Consider the following 15,981-nt stretch of genomic DNA (forward strand, 5'->3'; position numbering starts at 1 on the left):
CAAGAGTGTCTCTTCATTTCTTAGTACTTCCGTATTCCGCCTCTTTGCGCACTGATTCATCCTGACTAGTTTCTTCAACTCCAGCCTTCGATTTACATTACTGAATTGTGTTTTGAGTCTACATCTGCTTCTGAGTACGCCTTAGTATCCAATATCCGATTTCGGAATCTCTGCCCGATGGTGATGTAATCTAACTGAAATCGAAATCTCTCCGTATCTCTCGATCTTTTCCAAAGTGTAGCTCCTCCTCCAACCACATTACAGTCTATCGTGACTACTACATTTAATTTCTCTTTACACACTGAATTACCCGTTCAGTATCCTCATATACTTTCTCTATTACAAGTTTTTTGTGCTGGCCATTTTCTTCCTTCATGTCCTGGTTAGAACGTCCGGATGTGTACCTGAACCATAGTTGTCAGTGTTGGTTTGTTGTCGCTTATGATGAGAGCAATCCCGTCACTGAACGTATTTAATGTCACTGAATTTATTTAATTTATGTAAAAATGAGTGAGCTGGTGCATTTAAAACTTGATGTTTAGAAAAAACACAAATTTTATAGTTAATTATCTCAATTCTTACCACAGTTTTCAATAGATTTGAAAAAATTGTAGAGTTTCACACACCTGTAAGTATGGTTTGCATGCTGTGCAAAATTCATCGAAGAATCTCTCTTGCTTATGAAGAAAAGTATACCTATAGCTACAAATGTAGCCAATAGTATGTGAAAAAATGATGCAGTTACACGTGTAAAGAAATTATTTTGTTACGTTTTTGAATTTCCACTGCTATGAGTGTGAACAGTGAATCGTTCCTGGTCAGGCTGAGAAAGTTTCATGAATTTATTTGTAAAAGTATAGACAGTGGAAATTAAAATGTCCTGTGGTGCCTCTCCTGCTCCAAGTCGGCGCGTTTGACGTCCTACCCCCCTTAACGTCACATTTCGTCGCTCTGTCCTTACGGATACGTTCGTCGTGCGTCCCACATTGTTTTCCGCTATTGTTTCATGCAGTGTTGCTTGACTGCTAGCACTGAAAAAACTAACGCTGCTCTCAGTCGTCTAGTGAAGGCCGTCGGCCAGTGCATTTTTCGTAGAGAGAGGTAATGCCTGAACTTTGATATTCTCTGCTCACTCTCGATACCGTGGATCTCGAAATATTGAATTCGCTAACTACACTCCTGGAAATGGAAAAAAGAACACATTGACACCGGTGTGTCAGACCCACCATACTTGCTCCGGACACTGCGAGAGGGCTGTACAAGCAATGATCACACGCACGGCACAGCGGGCACACCAGGAACCGCGGTGTTGGCCGTCGAATGGCGCTAGCTGCGCAGCATTTGTGCACCGCCGCCGTCAGTGTCAGCCAGTTTGCCGTGGCATACGGAGCTCCATCGCAGTCTTTAACACTGGTAGCATGCCGCGACAGCGTGGACGTGAACCGTATGTGCAGTTGACGGACTTTGAGCGAGGGCGTATAGTGGGCATGCGGGAGGCCGGGTGGACGTACCGCCGAATTGCTCAACACGTGGGGCGTGAGGTCTCCACAGTACATCGATGTTGTCGCCAGTGGTCGGCGGAAGGCGCACGTGCCCGTCGACCTGGGACCGGACAGCAGCGACGCACGGATGCACGCCAAGACCGTAGGATCCTACGCAGTGCCGTAGGGGACCGCACCGCCACTTCCCAGCAAATTAGGACACTGTTGCTCCTGGGGTATCGGCGAGGACCATTCGCAACCGTCTCCATGAAGCTGGGCTACGGTCCCGCACACCGTTAGGCCGTCTTCCGCTCACGCCCCAACATCGTGCAGCCCGCCTCCAGTGGTGTCGCGACAGGCGTGAATGGAGGGACGAATGGAGACGTGTCGTCTTCAGCGATGAGAGTCGCTTCTGCCTTGGTGCCAATGATGGTCGTATGCGTGTTTGGCGCCGTGCAGGTGAGCGCCACGATCAGGACTGCATACGACCGAGGCACACAGGGCCAACACCCGGCATCATGGTGTGGGGAGCGATCTCCTACACTGGCCGTACACCACTGGTGATCGTCGAGGGGACACTGAATAGTGCACGGTACATCCAAACCGTCATCGAACCCATCGTTCTACCATTCCTAGACCGGCAAGGGAACTTGCTGTTCCAACAGGACAATGCACGTCCGCATGTATCCCGTGCCACCCAACGTGCTCTAGAAGGTGTAAGTCAACTACCCTGGCCAGCAAGATCTCCGGATCTGTCCCCCATTGAGCATGTTTGGGACTGGATGAAGCGTCGTCTCACGCGGTCTGCACGTCCAGCACGAACGCTGGTCCAACTGAGGCGCCAGGTGGAAATGGCATGGCAAGCCGTTCCACAGGACTACATCCAGCATCTCTACGATCGTCTCCATGGGAGAATAGCAGCCTGCATTGCTGCGAAAGGTGGATATACACTGTACTAGTGCCGACATTGTGCATGCTGTGTTGCCTGTGTCTATGTGCCTGTGGTTCTGTCAGTGTGATCATGTGATGTATCTGACCCCAGGAATGTGTCAATAAAGTTTCCCCTTCCTGGGACAATGAATTCACGGTGTTCTTATTTCAATTTCCAGGAGTGTATTTAAGAAGTGGGATGTTACATGTTTCTGGCTCCTACTACCATTCCGCATTCTAAGTGTGTTAATTCTTTTCGTGCGACCATAATCACGCCGGAAACCCTTTCACATAAATCACTTCCATAGCAGTGACAGATTCGCCCATGTACTATCCTTTTATATTCTGCGTACTAGATGCTAACGTCATATGTACATGTGCATATCGCTATCCCATGACTTTTGTCTTACTTAGCTGAGCGGTCTAAGGCGTTGCAGTCATGGACTGTGCGGCTGGTCCCGGTGGAGGTTCGAGTCCTCCCTCAGGCATGGGTGTGTGTGTTCGTCCTTAGGATAATTTAGGTTGAGTAGTTTGTAAGCTTAGGGATTGATGACCTTAGCAGTTAAATCCCATAAGATTTTACACACATTTGAACCTTTTTTTTTTTTTTACCTCAGTGTTTAACAAGGTAGCAGTCTGACGCTGAAAATTTAAGTACCTGAAGACGTCGCCATAGCAACGTTGCAGCTTCCTAAAGTCGTTCACGACGACGGGCAGATTTCGCCAGAAATGTGGGAGGTTTCCCAACAGCGGCAGCGGAGTGGGCCCGGGCGCGTTGGTGCGAGGCCGAGTGATCCAGAGCCAGCTGAAGACGGCCAGCAGAGCTCCCACCACGAGGCCGAGGCCCTGCCAGCAGGCGGTCCACACGCTCATCTCTTCTGACGCTCCGTACAGCAATACACAGCCGCTTGGGGTCTCACCTGCAACAACTGTGGTATTTCCAGTGGTAGTTACATTCAACACTGGTCCCTCAGATTACTTCTGGAACATGAACAGAGAGCGATAGAATCCATCCATTTTGAAATTTCATTTTCATGCAGGTGGCAATAAAATAATTCGGGAATTTATTTTAGAGTTCCAAGTATGCGTGAGCTACACGTCAGACACACAAGTATCAAAACGTTTCTCTTACTATCTGGGTATTCCTTTTGTTGACTGTTGCTTAATCCATGTCTTTATCACATTAGGCCTATTCTTTGCATAATTCATGCACTTCAGACGTTATACACGTATTATTGCTCACATACGACTTTTACTAAGCTAAGACGCAAGTAAATAATCGTGTGGGATCTTGGCTGGGAGATCCTGAGGGGTAGGTTCAACCGCGTAATCGGAAAGAAAAGGCCGTGCACACCTAATTCATTCCGCGTATTTCAAGCTGAATGGACTGCGGATATTTATGGGCGAGTGTGTTCTCATTGGTTTTAACCGTTTTCTTTCATAACAATGAATCGACAATTTTTAGATCGGTTTTTGTAAGCATTAAATACGCCAACTGTCAAATAACTGCTTTAGACGCCGCCTACGTACGCTCTCTGCAGACATTGTATGCGAATCTCATTCTATTGCTTGCCTGTGCGCTCGCTTGACATCGCTTCCGTGAAGTTACGGCGGCACTACAGTGCATTATGTTCAAGTGTGCACACTTATTTGTGAGTGTTGTATTACCATTTCACCATTTTGGCCCGCAGGTACGGCTTCGTTAAGGTACGTTCATTTTCATTATTTACTTAAAATTCTAGCCCGCGCTTACACAAAATTACATTACTTGTTTTTGTCTACATCTCTGTGGGTTCATCTGATTTGACACGTGCTTCAGTCTAGCACAGAGCCATTTCATTGCTTTTAATATGTTGTAAAAGGAAAGTTTTAAGAATAGTGAAAATTCGTTATTAACATTTTGAATCGAGCAATCTAAGACCTTATTTTTTCTTATTTTGTTATTCTTATAGACAATACGAAGATGCCCCACGAAGGGGAAACGCTTTGATATTAAAAGAACAAAGTGCCACCAAGACAGTTTTTAACGCAGCCGGCCGGTGTGGCCGAGCAGTTCTAGGCGCTACAGTCTGGAACCGCGCGAACGCTACGGTCGCAGGTTCGAATCCTGCCTCGGGCATGGGTGTGTGTGATGTCCTTAGGTTAGTTAGGTTTAAGTAGTTCTAATTTATAGGGGACTGATGACCTCAGAAGTTAAGTCCCATAGTTCTCAGAACCATTTGAACCATTTTTTAACTCAAATATTGTACCTACGGTTGCTGTACAAGACAGTCTAATGCAGTTGAAGAAATGTAACTAATAAAGACACTTTTCTGAATTTTGGTTGACTTATTCCTGTGGCATGTCCTCAAGGAGCAAGAGGAAAATTTCTTTTATTTTCATTTCTTCACTGGTTTTTGCAAACTACGTGAGCAAAAACAGACGACAGAGCTACACTTTTGTTTCAAACGTGCGCCATTTTATTATTTTTTCAAATTCATAGAAAGAAAAAAAACCTGTGCTATTAGTGCGTGCGCAGTATCCTTTTGATTAAGAAAAATGTCTGTTTTATGATTTCAGATAAAAGCTGCAGGCTTCAGGACTTCCGTCTTGGACACATCTCATTGCGGTCAGAGTAACTATAACTCCTCGTAAATGGACTTAACGATTACTGAATTTCTTAAAAAATCAGAAAATATTTTCCAAGATTCAGTAAATAATGAGCAAAAGATTAAAATTTATTGCTTCATCAGTTTGAAAATAATAGTGAAAATCGTGTATTTTGTAACTTAACTGAGAAGAACGGGCCATAAAACGTTCGAACAAATTACTGGAATGCAGACGGGTGACGTCTTCGACAACTGCGATAATTCAGTAGGGGCATAATCCGTCATTTTCGAGGCAAATCACGTGGTGTATACCTGTCTTAAGATAGGCAGTTGTCGAAGACGTCATCCGGTTGCGTCCCCGTAAGTTACGTAGTCCGACAGTCTAAACTTGACTTCATGGTTCCTGCTGGAGTGATACGTGCTACCACTGCGTACCTAAATTCCTCACTTCACACTGCTGCTTGAAGATTTTTACGTAGGATTTTCAAGAGTAACTGGCCTTTATTTTCAAATGTGTTCCAGTTCAAGTTTTTCAGTATCTCCTTGACACTTCCCGTTATTGAGAGATACCTGTGAAGTACATTTAATATTCCCTGTTAGTCCTATTAGGCACGGATCCTAAAGAGACTGAACAGTAGTCCGTCTCCGCACTACGAGATGGCGCTGTCATAGAGAAGGACCAAATTCTGCTTCCGCCGATCCGCGTATTAATATGTAATGCTGCCAATGAGACTGGTGCTAACGTAGAACCTTTTCTCCTCGCGGATCACACTCGTGCAGTCATACCTGAACGCGAGGTATTATAACGAGTGTACAGACCTCCGATTAGTCAGTCTGCATTAGTCTGTATCTATCTGCACCTGTCTGTACATGTCTGAATTTGTCTGCAGTCAAGTTTCAGTCTGCGCCTAATAAGATTATCATATTCCTGTACATAGCCATGAAGATAAATGTATAGACACTTTGTCAAGTATCAGAGATATGTGAGAATAAGATTAACTTACCAAGACCAAAGAAATTTCAGATTGCCAATTTTAAACAGAATCCAGAATCAAGTTACGTATATCTATGCTTTTTATTATTTTAATAAATGTGTGTGAAAATTAATCAAGTTCTGTTTAAAGTTGGGCACCGTCAATCTGCTACTCTAAGCGTGCAAGTGGCATTTCTATCGTCTGACCTAACGGCAGAAGATAACACGCCACGATAAGACCACGAGACATATTGCTGACACTCGCCTACTTCGTTAGACCGACAAGTCAAATAATCTGATGGTGTGTGTACCGAAGGTCTTACAGTACACACACCACACCTAGCAAGGAACTGAACTATGCTACGCACTTTACCCACGACTGATGTCATTTTACGTAACTATAATATCCAATTATTTGTTTGAAGAACAAACTTATCTTTAAAATATAAGTGGAACATGTTCGTAGGGAGCGATCTGTCATAGATGAATACCAAAATCTTCTGCACCCCAAATCGCTTGGTATTTTTATTTTTTTCACACTGAGAGTTTCGACTGATTCTTGCTGTCATCATTAGATCTACAGCGCACCAAAAGTAAAGCCATTACAAATGAAATGTATCACCGTATATAAATTCATATATCACTAATAAGAAATACATAAGCATTATTTTCGACACTTTTCCTTTTTTCATAATACCTTCATCCCCCCCGCCCTTTATGGGCGTGGGCTTGGCTGTCAGCGCATACAATTTGTCGCTCTTCAGCCACATGAGAGTCAAAAATTTAAAGTAATAATATAAAAATCCTACATGGCAATTGACAAAAATAATTCTTTTGCACAATAAGGACAGCTCGTCAATTGCCCAATTTAAATTATAAAAGGATGATTTGTTGACTAATTAAAATATAAAGAATGGAAAATGAGTGTAGCACACGAATATATAAAACAGATGGATAGTTGAGTAAGTTAAAAGGAAAAATGGAAATGCGCCTTTGGCGTCATTGGCCGGGAGGCCCTTTGCGGGGCAGGTCCGGCCGCCTTGGTGCAGGTCTTATTACATTCGACGCCACATTGGGCGACCTGCACACCGGATAGTGATGAAATGATGATGAAGACAGCACAACACCCAGTCCCTGAGCGAATAAAATCCCCGACCCAACCGGGAATCGAATCCGGGCATGTAGGACGGCAATCCGTCACGCCGATCACTCAGATATCGGGAGGGAAAGTTAAAAGGTAAACGGCCATCATGTTGACTGATTCAAAACACTGACGGAAAAAAGATGTCAACACCAAAAGTTAATTAATGCAGAGTAATGACATTCTGGGAACATATATGTCTACTTAAAATATTCAAGTGATTAAGATTGCAAGCTCACAGATTAATGTAGGCGTGAGATACTGTTGCAAATGTGAAATGCCGGTGCATTAATAACCGGTGTAACAGGCAGAATGTTGAACGCAAGTATGCAAACATGCATGCATTTTGTTAAACAGGTGCCGCATGTCAGTTTGTGGGATGGAGTTCCATGTCTGTAGGCTTGGTCGGCCAATACAAGGACGGTTAATACTGGTTCTGAATGACGCTGGAATTGTTGTCCGATGATGTCCCATATGTGCTCGATTAGACACATGTGATCGAGCAGGCGAAGACAACATTTCGACACTCTGTGACGCGTATTGTGCTACAACAGCGTTATATAGGAGAGCGTTATACTGTTTGGCAAACACCTTATGGAATACCGTTTATGAATGGCAGCAAAATTGGTGAGATCACCAGACTAACACGAAAATTTACAGAGTGTGTGGGATAACCAGGAGAGTGCTCCAGCTGTCATAAGAAATCGCAACCCTGACAACAGCATGACTGGATGGTCCAGCGTCTCTTCATAAAAATTATACAACATCCGAGGGCACTGTAATACGTTGAGAAAATGTAACCCATTGCCCTTATAGAAGTTAAATTAAGTCTCCCTGGTTATTCTTTACTGTGCAACTATGCATGGATTGGATGAATTCTTTCTCTTTTTAATTTCAATCGTTTCTTTTCACTATCTCATATTGAGGGGCTATATTTCCCGAACGTTATCATATTGAGGGGTTCTACTGTACTTTCAAATAACTTATCAGACAGAATGGCTGCTTATGTAAGAAGCAAAAAATCAAGACAAAAAATTCCTTCAGACACACAAAAACATAACACATACAACCTGTGTTCCATATGAGTGTTGCTGCTAGAATGAACTTCTCGTTGTTGTTTATGTATTGTTGATTAACTATTTGAAGAAATTAGTTATTACAGCATTATTGAAAAAGTATAAGATCTAACAATAGAGGACAAACACCCTTCCGATTTTTTATGTTGAAAAGTATGGCAGTAGGAATTATTTGAAACAAAAATTGAGATGGTGAAAGTTGCGATTCTGCAGAAAAATATTACTGAAACTTGCAAAAAAATTGTTAAAAATTACATTAATTACAATATTTCAAACGTTTGTTGCTTAGACACAGCACTTTAATATTTCTTGTATTATAGCTCTATTCTTTTACTTTCCAGTGACACCAAATTGAATAGAATTGATTCATAAATAAAAAAGTTATACTGGTTAAAAACTTACAAGATACTTCGTTTCTCAACGCTAGTTGGTAGAAGGGGCCCACATTTCAAAATGGCCTCCTGATTACAATTTTGGTCAAAAAATTCCAGAAAAAATGTTTAACCCTAACTCATTATGTATATTCTTACACCTTATTTTCAGAAAAAGCTGTGACATAAGGCAACGGCCACTGGGTGATTTCACATGAAATTCCCCAAAATTAAACAGGAAATCATGATGAGTCCCCCTCAAAGCTTCCACGTCTGGAAGTCCACTCAATTTCTTTGATCACCGCTAAAGAAAAACCCTGCAGTGGCTCGGGAGCCATAAGATTTTGCAGTATGAAGCTACCGATTCACTGTAAACACATTCTGATAGGACGTTGTAAGACAACATTGAGAGTTTCAGAAACATATTGGGAGAGTTGGATTATCCATATGACGTGCAAAATACCAAAGCAAGGCTTGCAGTTTCAGATGGGATGCACCAGTTTCGAAACAATATGAATCATTATAGACGAGGAAACAATTCCTGACACACAGTAGGAGGTAGTTACAGGAATAAAAGATGACAATTCAAAGGTGCCCAATGAGATAGGGGCGATTACAGGAATAACAACTGGAACAACCATGATGATCGCCAATACAGTCAAAACTGAAGGGAGTGTAACTTGGAAAATCGACAGGGGCAAACCGTTAAGGTGTGCAGTCCGAACCCCACCGAGGAACAAAGTGGGAGAACTGCAGCATAAAATGGATTGTGCGTTAGCGGGATCCTGGCTAAAAATGTGCCCACACAACACACCGGTTCGTTCCGGATAAACCTTCTGGACGATGAAGATCTTGGTCAAATCTTACTAGAAGAGACAAGCTAGCCCATTAGAGAAGACGTGCACCCTATGCTAAAAGTTACAGTGGAAAAGCACATGCTGAAGTGCATTCTCGACAGCAGCAGTCAGGTTGCTGCGGTAGCCGAGGTTGCATACCAATTAAGCACAGCAGACCGAGAATGGCTAGTGTTATATCTGAGTAGGACCCGAATTAAGGGCGCACTCAAAGGAAAGTACACAGATGTACATTTACAGAGGGGATTGAAAGTAAAATGATACGAAAAGGTGGAGTACGACTCATCAAATTTGTTGGACACACGATACAGGTCGAAATAAATGAAAACTACTTGAAGCTTTGGCAAACAGGAAGAGGAGGATGTGACCTTGCGACGTTAAAAGATTGAGTTATGTGGGTCAGATGAGAAAAAAATAAGGTGAATGTACTACAAGCTATCAGAGACAAGTGCAGCAGTGTAAACGGCACTGTGGGGAACGAGAGAGCAAAGCTGCAGAATATGTTAGTGGCCGACACAGAGGTATTCTCGCCAAAATCATGTGCCATTAAGGGCTTCGTGTACAAGTTTATCGCCAGAAACCAATCGGATGCTTGACTAATGAATAATCGAGCCTGCAACGCCCACTCATAATAGCCCTCTATGCATTGTGGAAAAACAAAACAAATCGATAAGATTCTTGCAAAATCCACGGCGAATTAAACCATTATAGAGCCTCAGATTGATGGGCCAGAAGGATTGAGGGAATCGGTACAAAACTAGCATGGAATAACTGTTTTCCATCAACATTAGATACAATTTCTGGCAGATCACGTTCCATGTGCAGGAAACACACAGGCTTCCTTGCATTCGGAAGGTGCTACCACTCCACCCGACTTCCCTTCAGGCTTAACGCTTCTTCTGCCGCTTTCATTAGAGGTTTCGATAGCATTCTGAGTCCTATCTTAAAGGAGCATGTAACGACGTATGTCAATGATCCTTTAATAGTCGAACCGACTTCGGAGCAGAATGAAGATACTTTGGTGAAGATTTTGCGCGTTTTAAAGATCACAGGGTCACATGTTATATCACAAAATCATGGTTTGATTCTTTATGGATTATATTCCTTGTCCATATAATCTCAGATGAAGAGATCGAAACTAACGCCGAGTAAACTGAAGCCATAGAGAAATTCGCAACCTGACTAATAAAACCCAGCTGCCTTACTTTAGTGGAGTGGTAAATTTTTATAAAAGATTTGTGTCAGTGATATGGTCACTCCTTGATCATGTCAACTAGCGTGGAACAAGATTCCTTGCGAATGAGATGGCCCAGCGGAGTGTGAATTCCAGTCTTTGAAGGCTGCATTACTGTAAACATCGAGATTTTTGCACCCTAACTTGGAACAAGACTTCTGTATGGCGACAGACAGCGTCTGCAATGGCCTTCAGGTTGTCGTATTTCGACAGTACAAAGAACGAGGGAATATGGTGCACATAGCCATTGTGTTCGGTAGCCGGGTCTCCAGTAAATGCGAACGAAACTACTCCATAACTGAATTTTAGGTGTTAGCTATGTATGGTCTGAGCTTTTGAAAAGTTTAGATTCTTGTTGTTCGGACGCAAAACTAGGGTCTTTACAGACAATAAAATCCTGGAATTCTTTATAACTGCTAAAATAAAGACTAAGAGATTATCATGGTGGGCCTTGAGTCTTCAAAAGTTTCAGTTCTCGGTTACCTATGTTTTTGGGAAGACTAACATTATAGCGGATGCCTTGTCCAGATCATCGACTGATATGACTCAAAAGTTAGAACAAAACTATTTTAGCTTATACTATTTGCACTAGGTAGCGTTTGAGAATTACGTGACGACGGCCCATAAAGAATCTGGCAAAATACAATCCAGCGGTGTTCAAAATGAAGGAATTTAACACTACAGAATTCTGTAGTAGGCAAAGGCACTCTCTTCCATGAGACTTGCCCTGATGATCCTGTTTGGTGCCTTTGCATCCCTCAAGGGTTCATTAACAAGGTCATCTGGCATACACATTTGTTTACAGACACTTTGAACAACACAAATGCTATTCAAAGCTTTGTATCCTCTGTTACTTTAAGAATATGGAGAAGCATATACGAAGGGTACTCGCTGTCTGCAACAACGTCAGAAGTGTAAGCACACTATCACGACAATGCGCGATCCTCTGTATTCCATTATGCTGGGAAAATTATGGGAACTTATGGCCATGGATCTCATGGCACCGTTTCCCCGCAGTACTAAAGGATACTATTATATCTTGGTCATTGTTGAGCTGACCTCAAAATATGTCATGCTGCCTCGGTCAAAGAGTCAAAGAACGCCACTACTTTGGTGGTATCATGCGCTTTCTACATAGACTTCTTGCCAAAGGTGGGACAAGCTGACAAAGTCATTTCTAGTAATGGCCATCAGTCTCGGTCTGAGAGGTGGAAAGAGATTTTACCGAGACAAAAGAAACTGTTCTTAATTTTGATGGATTACCACTCCTCTAACCTTGCTGAAAGGATTATGGAGCATCTGGGAAATCTTTGTCACATCTACTGTTCCAATGACATACATCTTGGGATTTCTTCCTGAAGGACTTTCAGGAAATCGTGAACACCATCCCACATTGAATCTCTATGCTAGCTGTAATCACCATTCCTTGGAATCACCAGCCTATTGATGTAATGCAGGATGTAGTAGACTTCAACTGTGAATGCTTATTAAGCCTGAGAAATGAGTGTACACTGCTCTCTAAAGGATTAATGTGGCAGCCCACAAGTGGAAGGACTGATTCCACACGTTCTTAGAGTGGGAGACAAAGTATTGAACAATCTTCCAGACCGTCGAGTAAGTAAATAAAGACCTACCACAACTTTTTCGGACTATACGATGGAGCAGTACGTGTCAAAAGATTGCTCCATCCTGATCCAGTGGTATTGGAATCCTTGAGATCAGGGAAACCTGTGTGTGCCACATTAAGCTGTGTGGGGATGATAGTGCTATTTCTGGAGAGCAGTTTACAGTAGAATAGAGTACCTGAATATGTAATGATTTCATATGTTTATTTTCTTTATTAAGTGTTTTCTTCTTCCCAGTATCTTCTCATCGATGTCGTTCGATGTGAACACCTACAAACATCATTGAAGTTATACGTCAGTTGTATATAGTTTTGAATGTCTTTTGTCTACCCCTGTCCCTCTCTTTATGGTGTGATATAATCTTAAAATCATACCTTATGTTGTGTGATAACCGTTGTATTGTGAGATGCATGTGTTACAGTGAGGTCTTGTCCATTAATTTGGAGAGTAGGTTCTTCACTCGTTTCCACTCATCAGACTCTGTTCTGTGTTTCTGTTTTGTCGAATGTCTGAATATTGCTGGAGTCTGTGTCTTCTTGACTGGAGGGCAGCATTCTGTCGATTGTTTTGGATATTTGGCCACGTATTGAGTGGCTGTGGCATTTGTTTTGGTTTATTCGAGGGTGACGTAGTTCCATCCACGCGGTGGTGCATTGGGTAATCGCTTCGGTTTTGTGTTGATTTATGTCCATCCACGTGGTGGGACTTAGGATGTTGTTGTTTGTTACCTTGGACCATCGCTGAGATGATCGTGTCTCCTTATTTACTCAAGTAGTTATTGCCCAGGTCATCACACACTTGTGTAACTTGTTGGATACTGCATGTGGTGTGCAAGTCATTGTCATATGGTATTTGAGTTTTGACGTTTGATTATTGAAGTATGATAAAGGCGCACTTGTAATTCAATGCCCCCCATCCTTCTTCAGAAGCACTGACATTGTGTTCTATCTGAAGCAGAATTATTTGCGTGTCTCACACTGTTTCTGTTTTACGTGTAAAAATGGTGTATAATCTGAGTTAGAGAGTTTTCTAAGTGTGATAACTTGAGGACAATGTATGAATTGTAACAAGATTCATGCAGAGCCAGGACAGTGGTCTTTGAAAATAAGATATAATGATCATGATACATATGAAGAAAATTTGTTCATTGGCTACACCAATAGTGCCATGTGGCGCAAACATCATAATAACCTGGTGACAACACAACACGTCAAGCAAATATGGAAAATCACATTAAATTGGTGGTATGACATATTTAAAGTTGGCATGTTCTTAATTATTTTAATTTGTATCTCTCATATATGACATCTTTTTAACATATCTTGAGTTCCTAGTTTAACAGAAATGGGTTGCTCGTTGTAGACTGCAGCACGATAATTGATAATCTCATATAATGAGTGCATAAATATAACAGTGGAGGTGTGAGCTAACCACTAATCCACATTTAAATACCACACTGCACCACAACGAGAGAATACTACCCGTTTATATGTTTATGTGTCACTTTCATATAATTTGATTAGTATAAAGTCCTAACGTTTTTCAAGTATTTTAAGATTTCCTTTGAATGATATTGTAAGTTGATATTTTACTTTTTTCAGAAAATGTAGCTGTTTGTTACCGTCTTATTTTGTAGAGTTAGTGAAGAGGAAGATTATCATAGTTTAATATCACATTGTAACTCATGTATTGTATTTGAATGTAAGTTTGTGAGGCCTCTGGTTAAGGCAATGTTGAATATTCTGCAGTTACTGTGGAGTTGTCTGCCACCGATGACAGCGTGGGCTAACTCACGTGACTCATGCCAGTTGAGGGATTACAGTAGTGGCACAATAGGGTCCTGCTTGGACGACCGCAGGTACTGCCGACTTAGCACATGGGTGAAGCGGACAGAGGTGTGTCTTATGCCAGAGAGCAGTGCGGCCCCTTTGGCCAGCTGAGCGGTAGCTAAAGAGCCAGGTAGCCAGGGAATGCCTTTAACTTTCAATGGCTGCAGCTCCCAGACAGCACAGTTCATGGCGGATGCGTGTTGCTAGTACCCAGCACAGGGCGAGCCAAACAGGAGTCAGATAGGCGACTGCCTCTCAGGGGGACCTCCACCATCTGTCAACTGACCTGCTTGTATGTCAGCACGCACTACGGGACAAGGAAGCAGTGCGCCAGCAGAAGCACTGTTGACAGTATTTGTTTGCAGAAGAGGGCTTGGCTGTTTGAATATTCTCACAGTTAATCATGGGGTTGTCTTACACATCACAAAGCACTCTGTTACCCATTACTATTATCTTCATAACTTACGAGTTGTCACAACTCTGCGAGCTAAGCTATATCCCCCTTTAGTCCTTTGGCAATGTTGAAAGAAGACTGACATACATTACTCTGAGTTCTACTCAGAGTTGTTGTTTTCGATGAAGACTGTGCATAATAGCAGTTCTGTGTCTACCCATCTTTGTCAACATGGAAAATTCAAACTTCAAAAGTATTCCAACTACTTTTCAGCGACAAATAAAGTAATAGGACAACTGAATTCCTATAGATATTTCTGAATAGCAAATACAAGTAGCTACTCCAACGCTATTATTTCACTCTCGACAAAACAGAGTATTATTACTCAAGTCAGTCTGCCTGTCACAGAAAAAAGTCAACAGTAAACTGTCAGTATCAAACAAAACCTCGCCATGCCACACTTATGAAGAGCTCCTCTTAGAACTACAGTTACTGTCTAGACCAACTGGTCTGCCAAACTTTCCATTCGGGAGGATGTCACGCAGACTACTCGAGATTACTGGCTGTTGAGATACCTTGTGGAGGTGACTAGCCCCAGCCTCCAACTGTCTACTCCTGTTGACTCTCTTTGCGACACACCATTGTGTTGAGTACTGTGCTTGCGTGTGAAGTCAGATACATCGAATACTGCACAAGGGTTGGGAGAGTAGAGAAGTGAGAGCATAGGTCATGATCCAGTAACTCTTTCTGCAAAAAAATAAAAATATCTATAGCGTTACATGTAATCTACATTCTTTAAAAGTTTTTATTTATGTCTTTCAGATCAATGTTCACGTGTATAACTGTCCATTTCATATTTAACTGTTCACAAGAAAAAAAACTACTAACTGAGAATTCTATCTTGTAACTCTCTATGCAAGGCCATTTTTGACATACTTAAAAATTTAAGCATTCAAACATGAATGTCGACAGAATTTCGAAATTTGATCTTTTTAAGGAAGTATATAAATGTCATTTTAAATATCAACTCTGGCAGTACCATGGATGTTATATACTGTGTACAATATTTAACAGAACTGTTACATAGTTGGAGACACATACATACACTGGGTAAATTTTTAGTTTTTGGTATGTATTACCTTTGAATTCATTGTTTTAATATATTCACAGTTCAATTTCGCATTAAAGTGTCACGATATGATATCCACATTTGCAGAAACACCTGTTGTGTCATTTGTTAATGTTGTTCTACGTAGTAAACAAACTTATGATCACCTGGTGTTTGATTTTGTGCTATTATGCTCATTGTTTACCATACCCGTTTCTGGTAGAATGTTGGGTGGGACTGGAATGCATGTGATTCACCAAAATATTGTTAAAGATTTTGGGACAGCTGTTTCTGAATAATTATCATGTTCTGTAAGTTTAAATGCAGGGGGATGTGGGAAATTTTTGTAAACAATAAATAAAATCTTTTTTTTCTTA

At 41.8% G+C, this 15,981-nt stretch overlaps 1 protein-coding gene across 7 annotated transcripts in view; it reads right to left on the bottom strand.

Moving 5' to 3' along the window:
• The window catches only part of LOC126175202 (cytochrome P450 4d2-like), a 160,743-nt gene that overhangs the window by 118,234 nt on the left and 26,528 nt on the right, over positions 1-15,981 (bottom strand). For 6 of the 7 annotated variants that reach the window (XM_049921805.1, XM_049921806.1, XM_049921811.1 and 3 more), the window contains one exon: positions 3,070-3,340. In XM_049921805.1, the coding sequence (XP_049777762.1) occupies positions 3,070-3,284 (215 nt within the window). In that variant the 5' untranslated portion in view covers positions 3,285-3,340. Of the gene's footprint in view, positions 1-3,069; positions 3,341-15,071; positions 15,244-15,981 lie in introns of all 7 variants that reach the window. The other variant, XM_049921808.1, reaches the window with a different exon arrangement.

Source organism: Schistocerca cancellata, chromosome 3 (genome assembly GCF_023864275.1).
Source record: "Schistocerca cancellata isolate TAMUIC-IGC-003103 chromosome 3, iqSchCanc2.1, whole genome shotgun sequence".
Classification (NCBI taxonomy): Eukaryota; Metazoa; Arthropoda; class Insecta; order Orthoptera; family Acrididae; genus Schistocerca; species Schistocerca cancellata.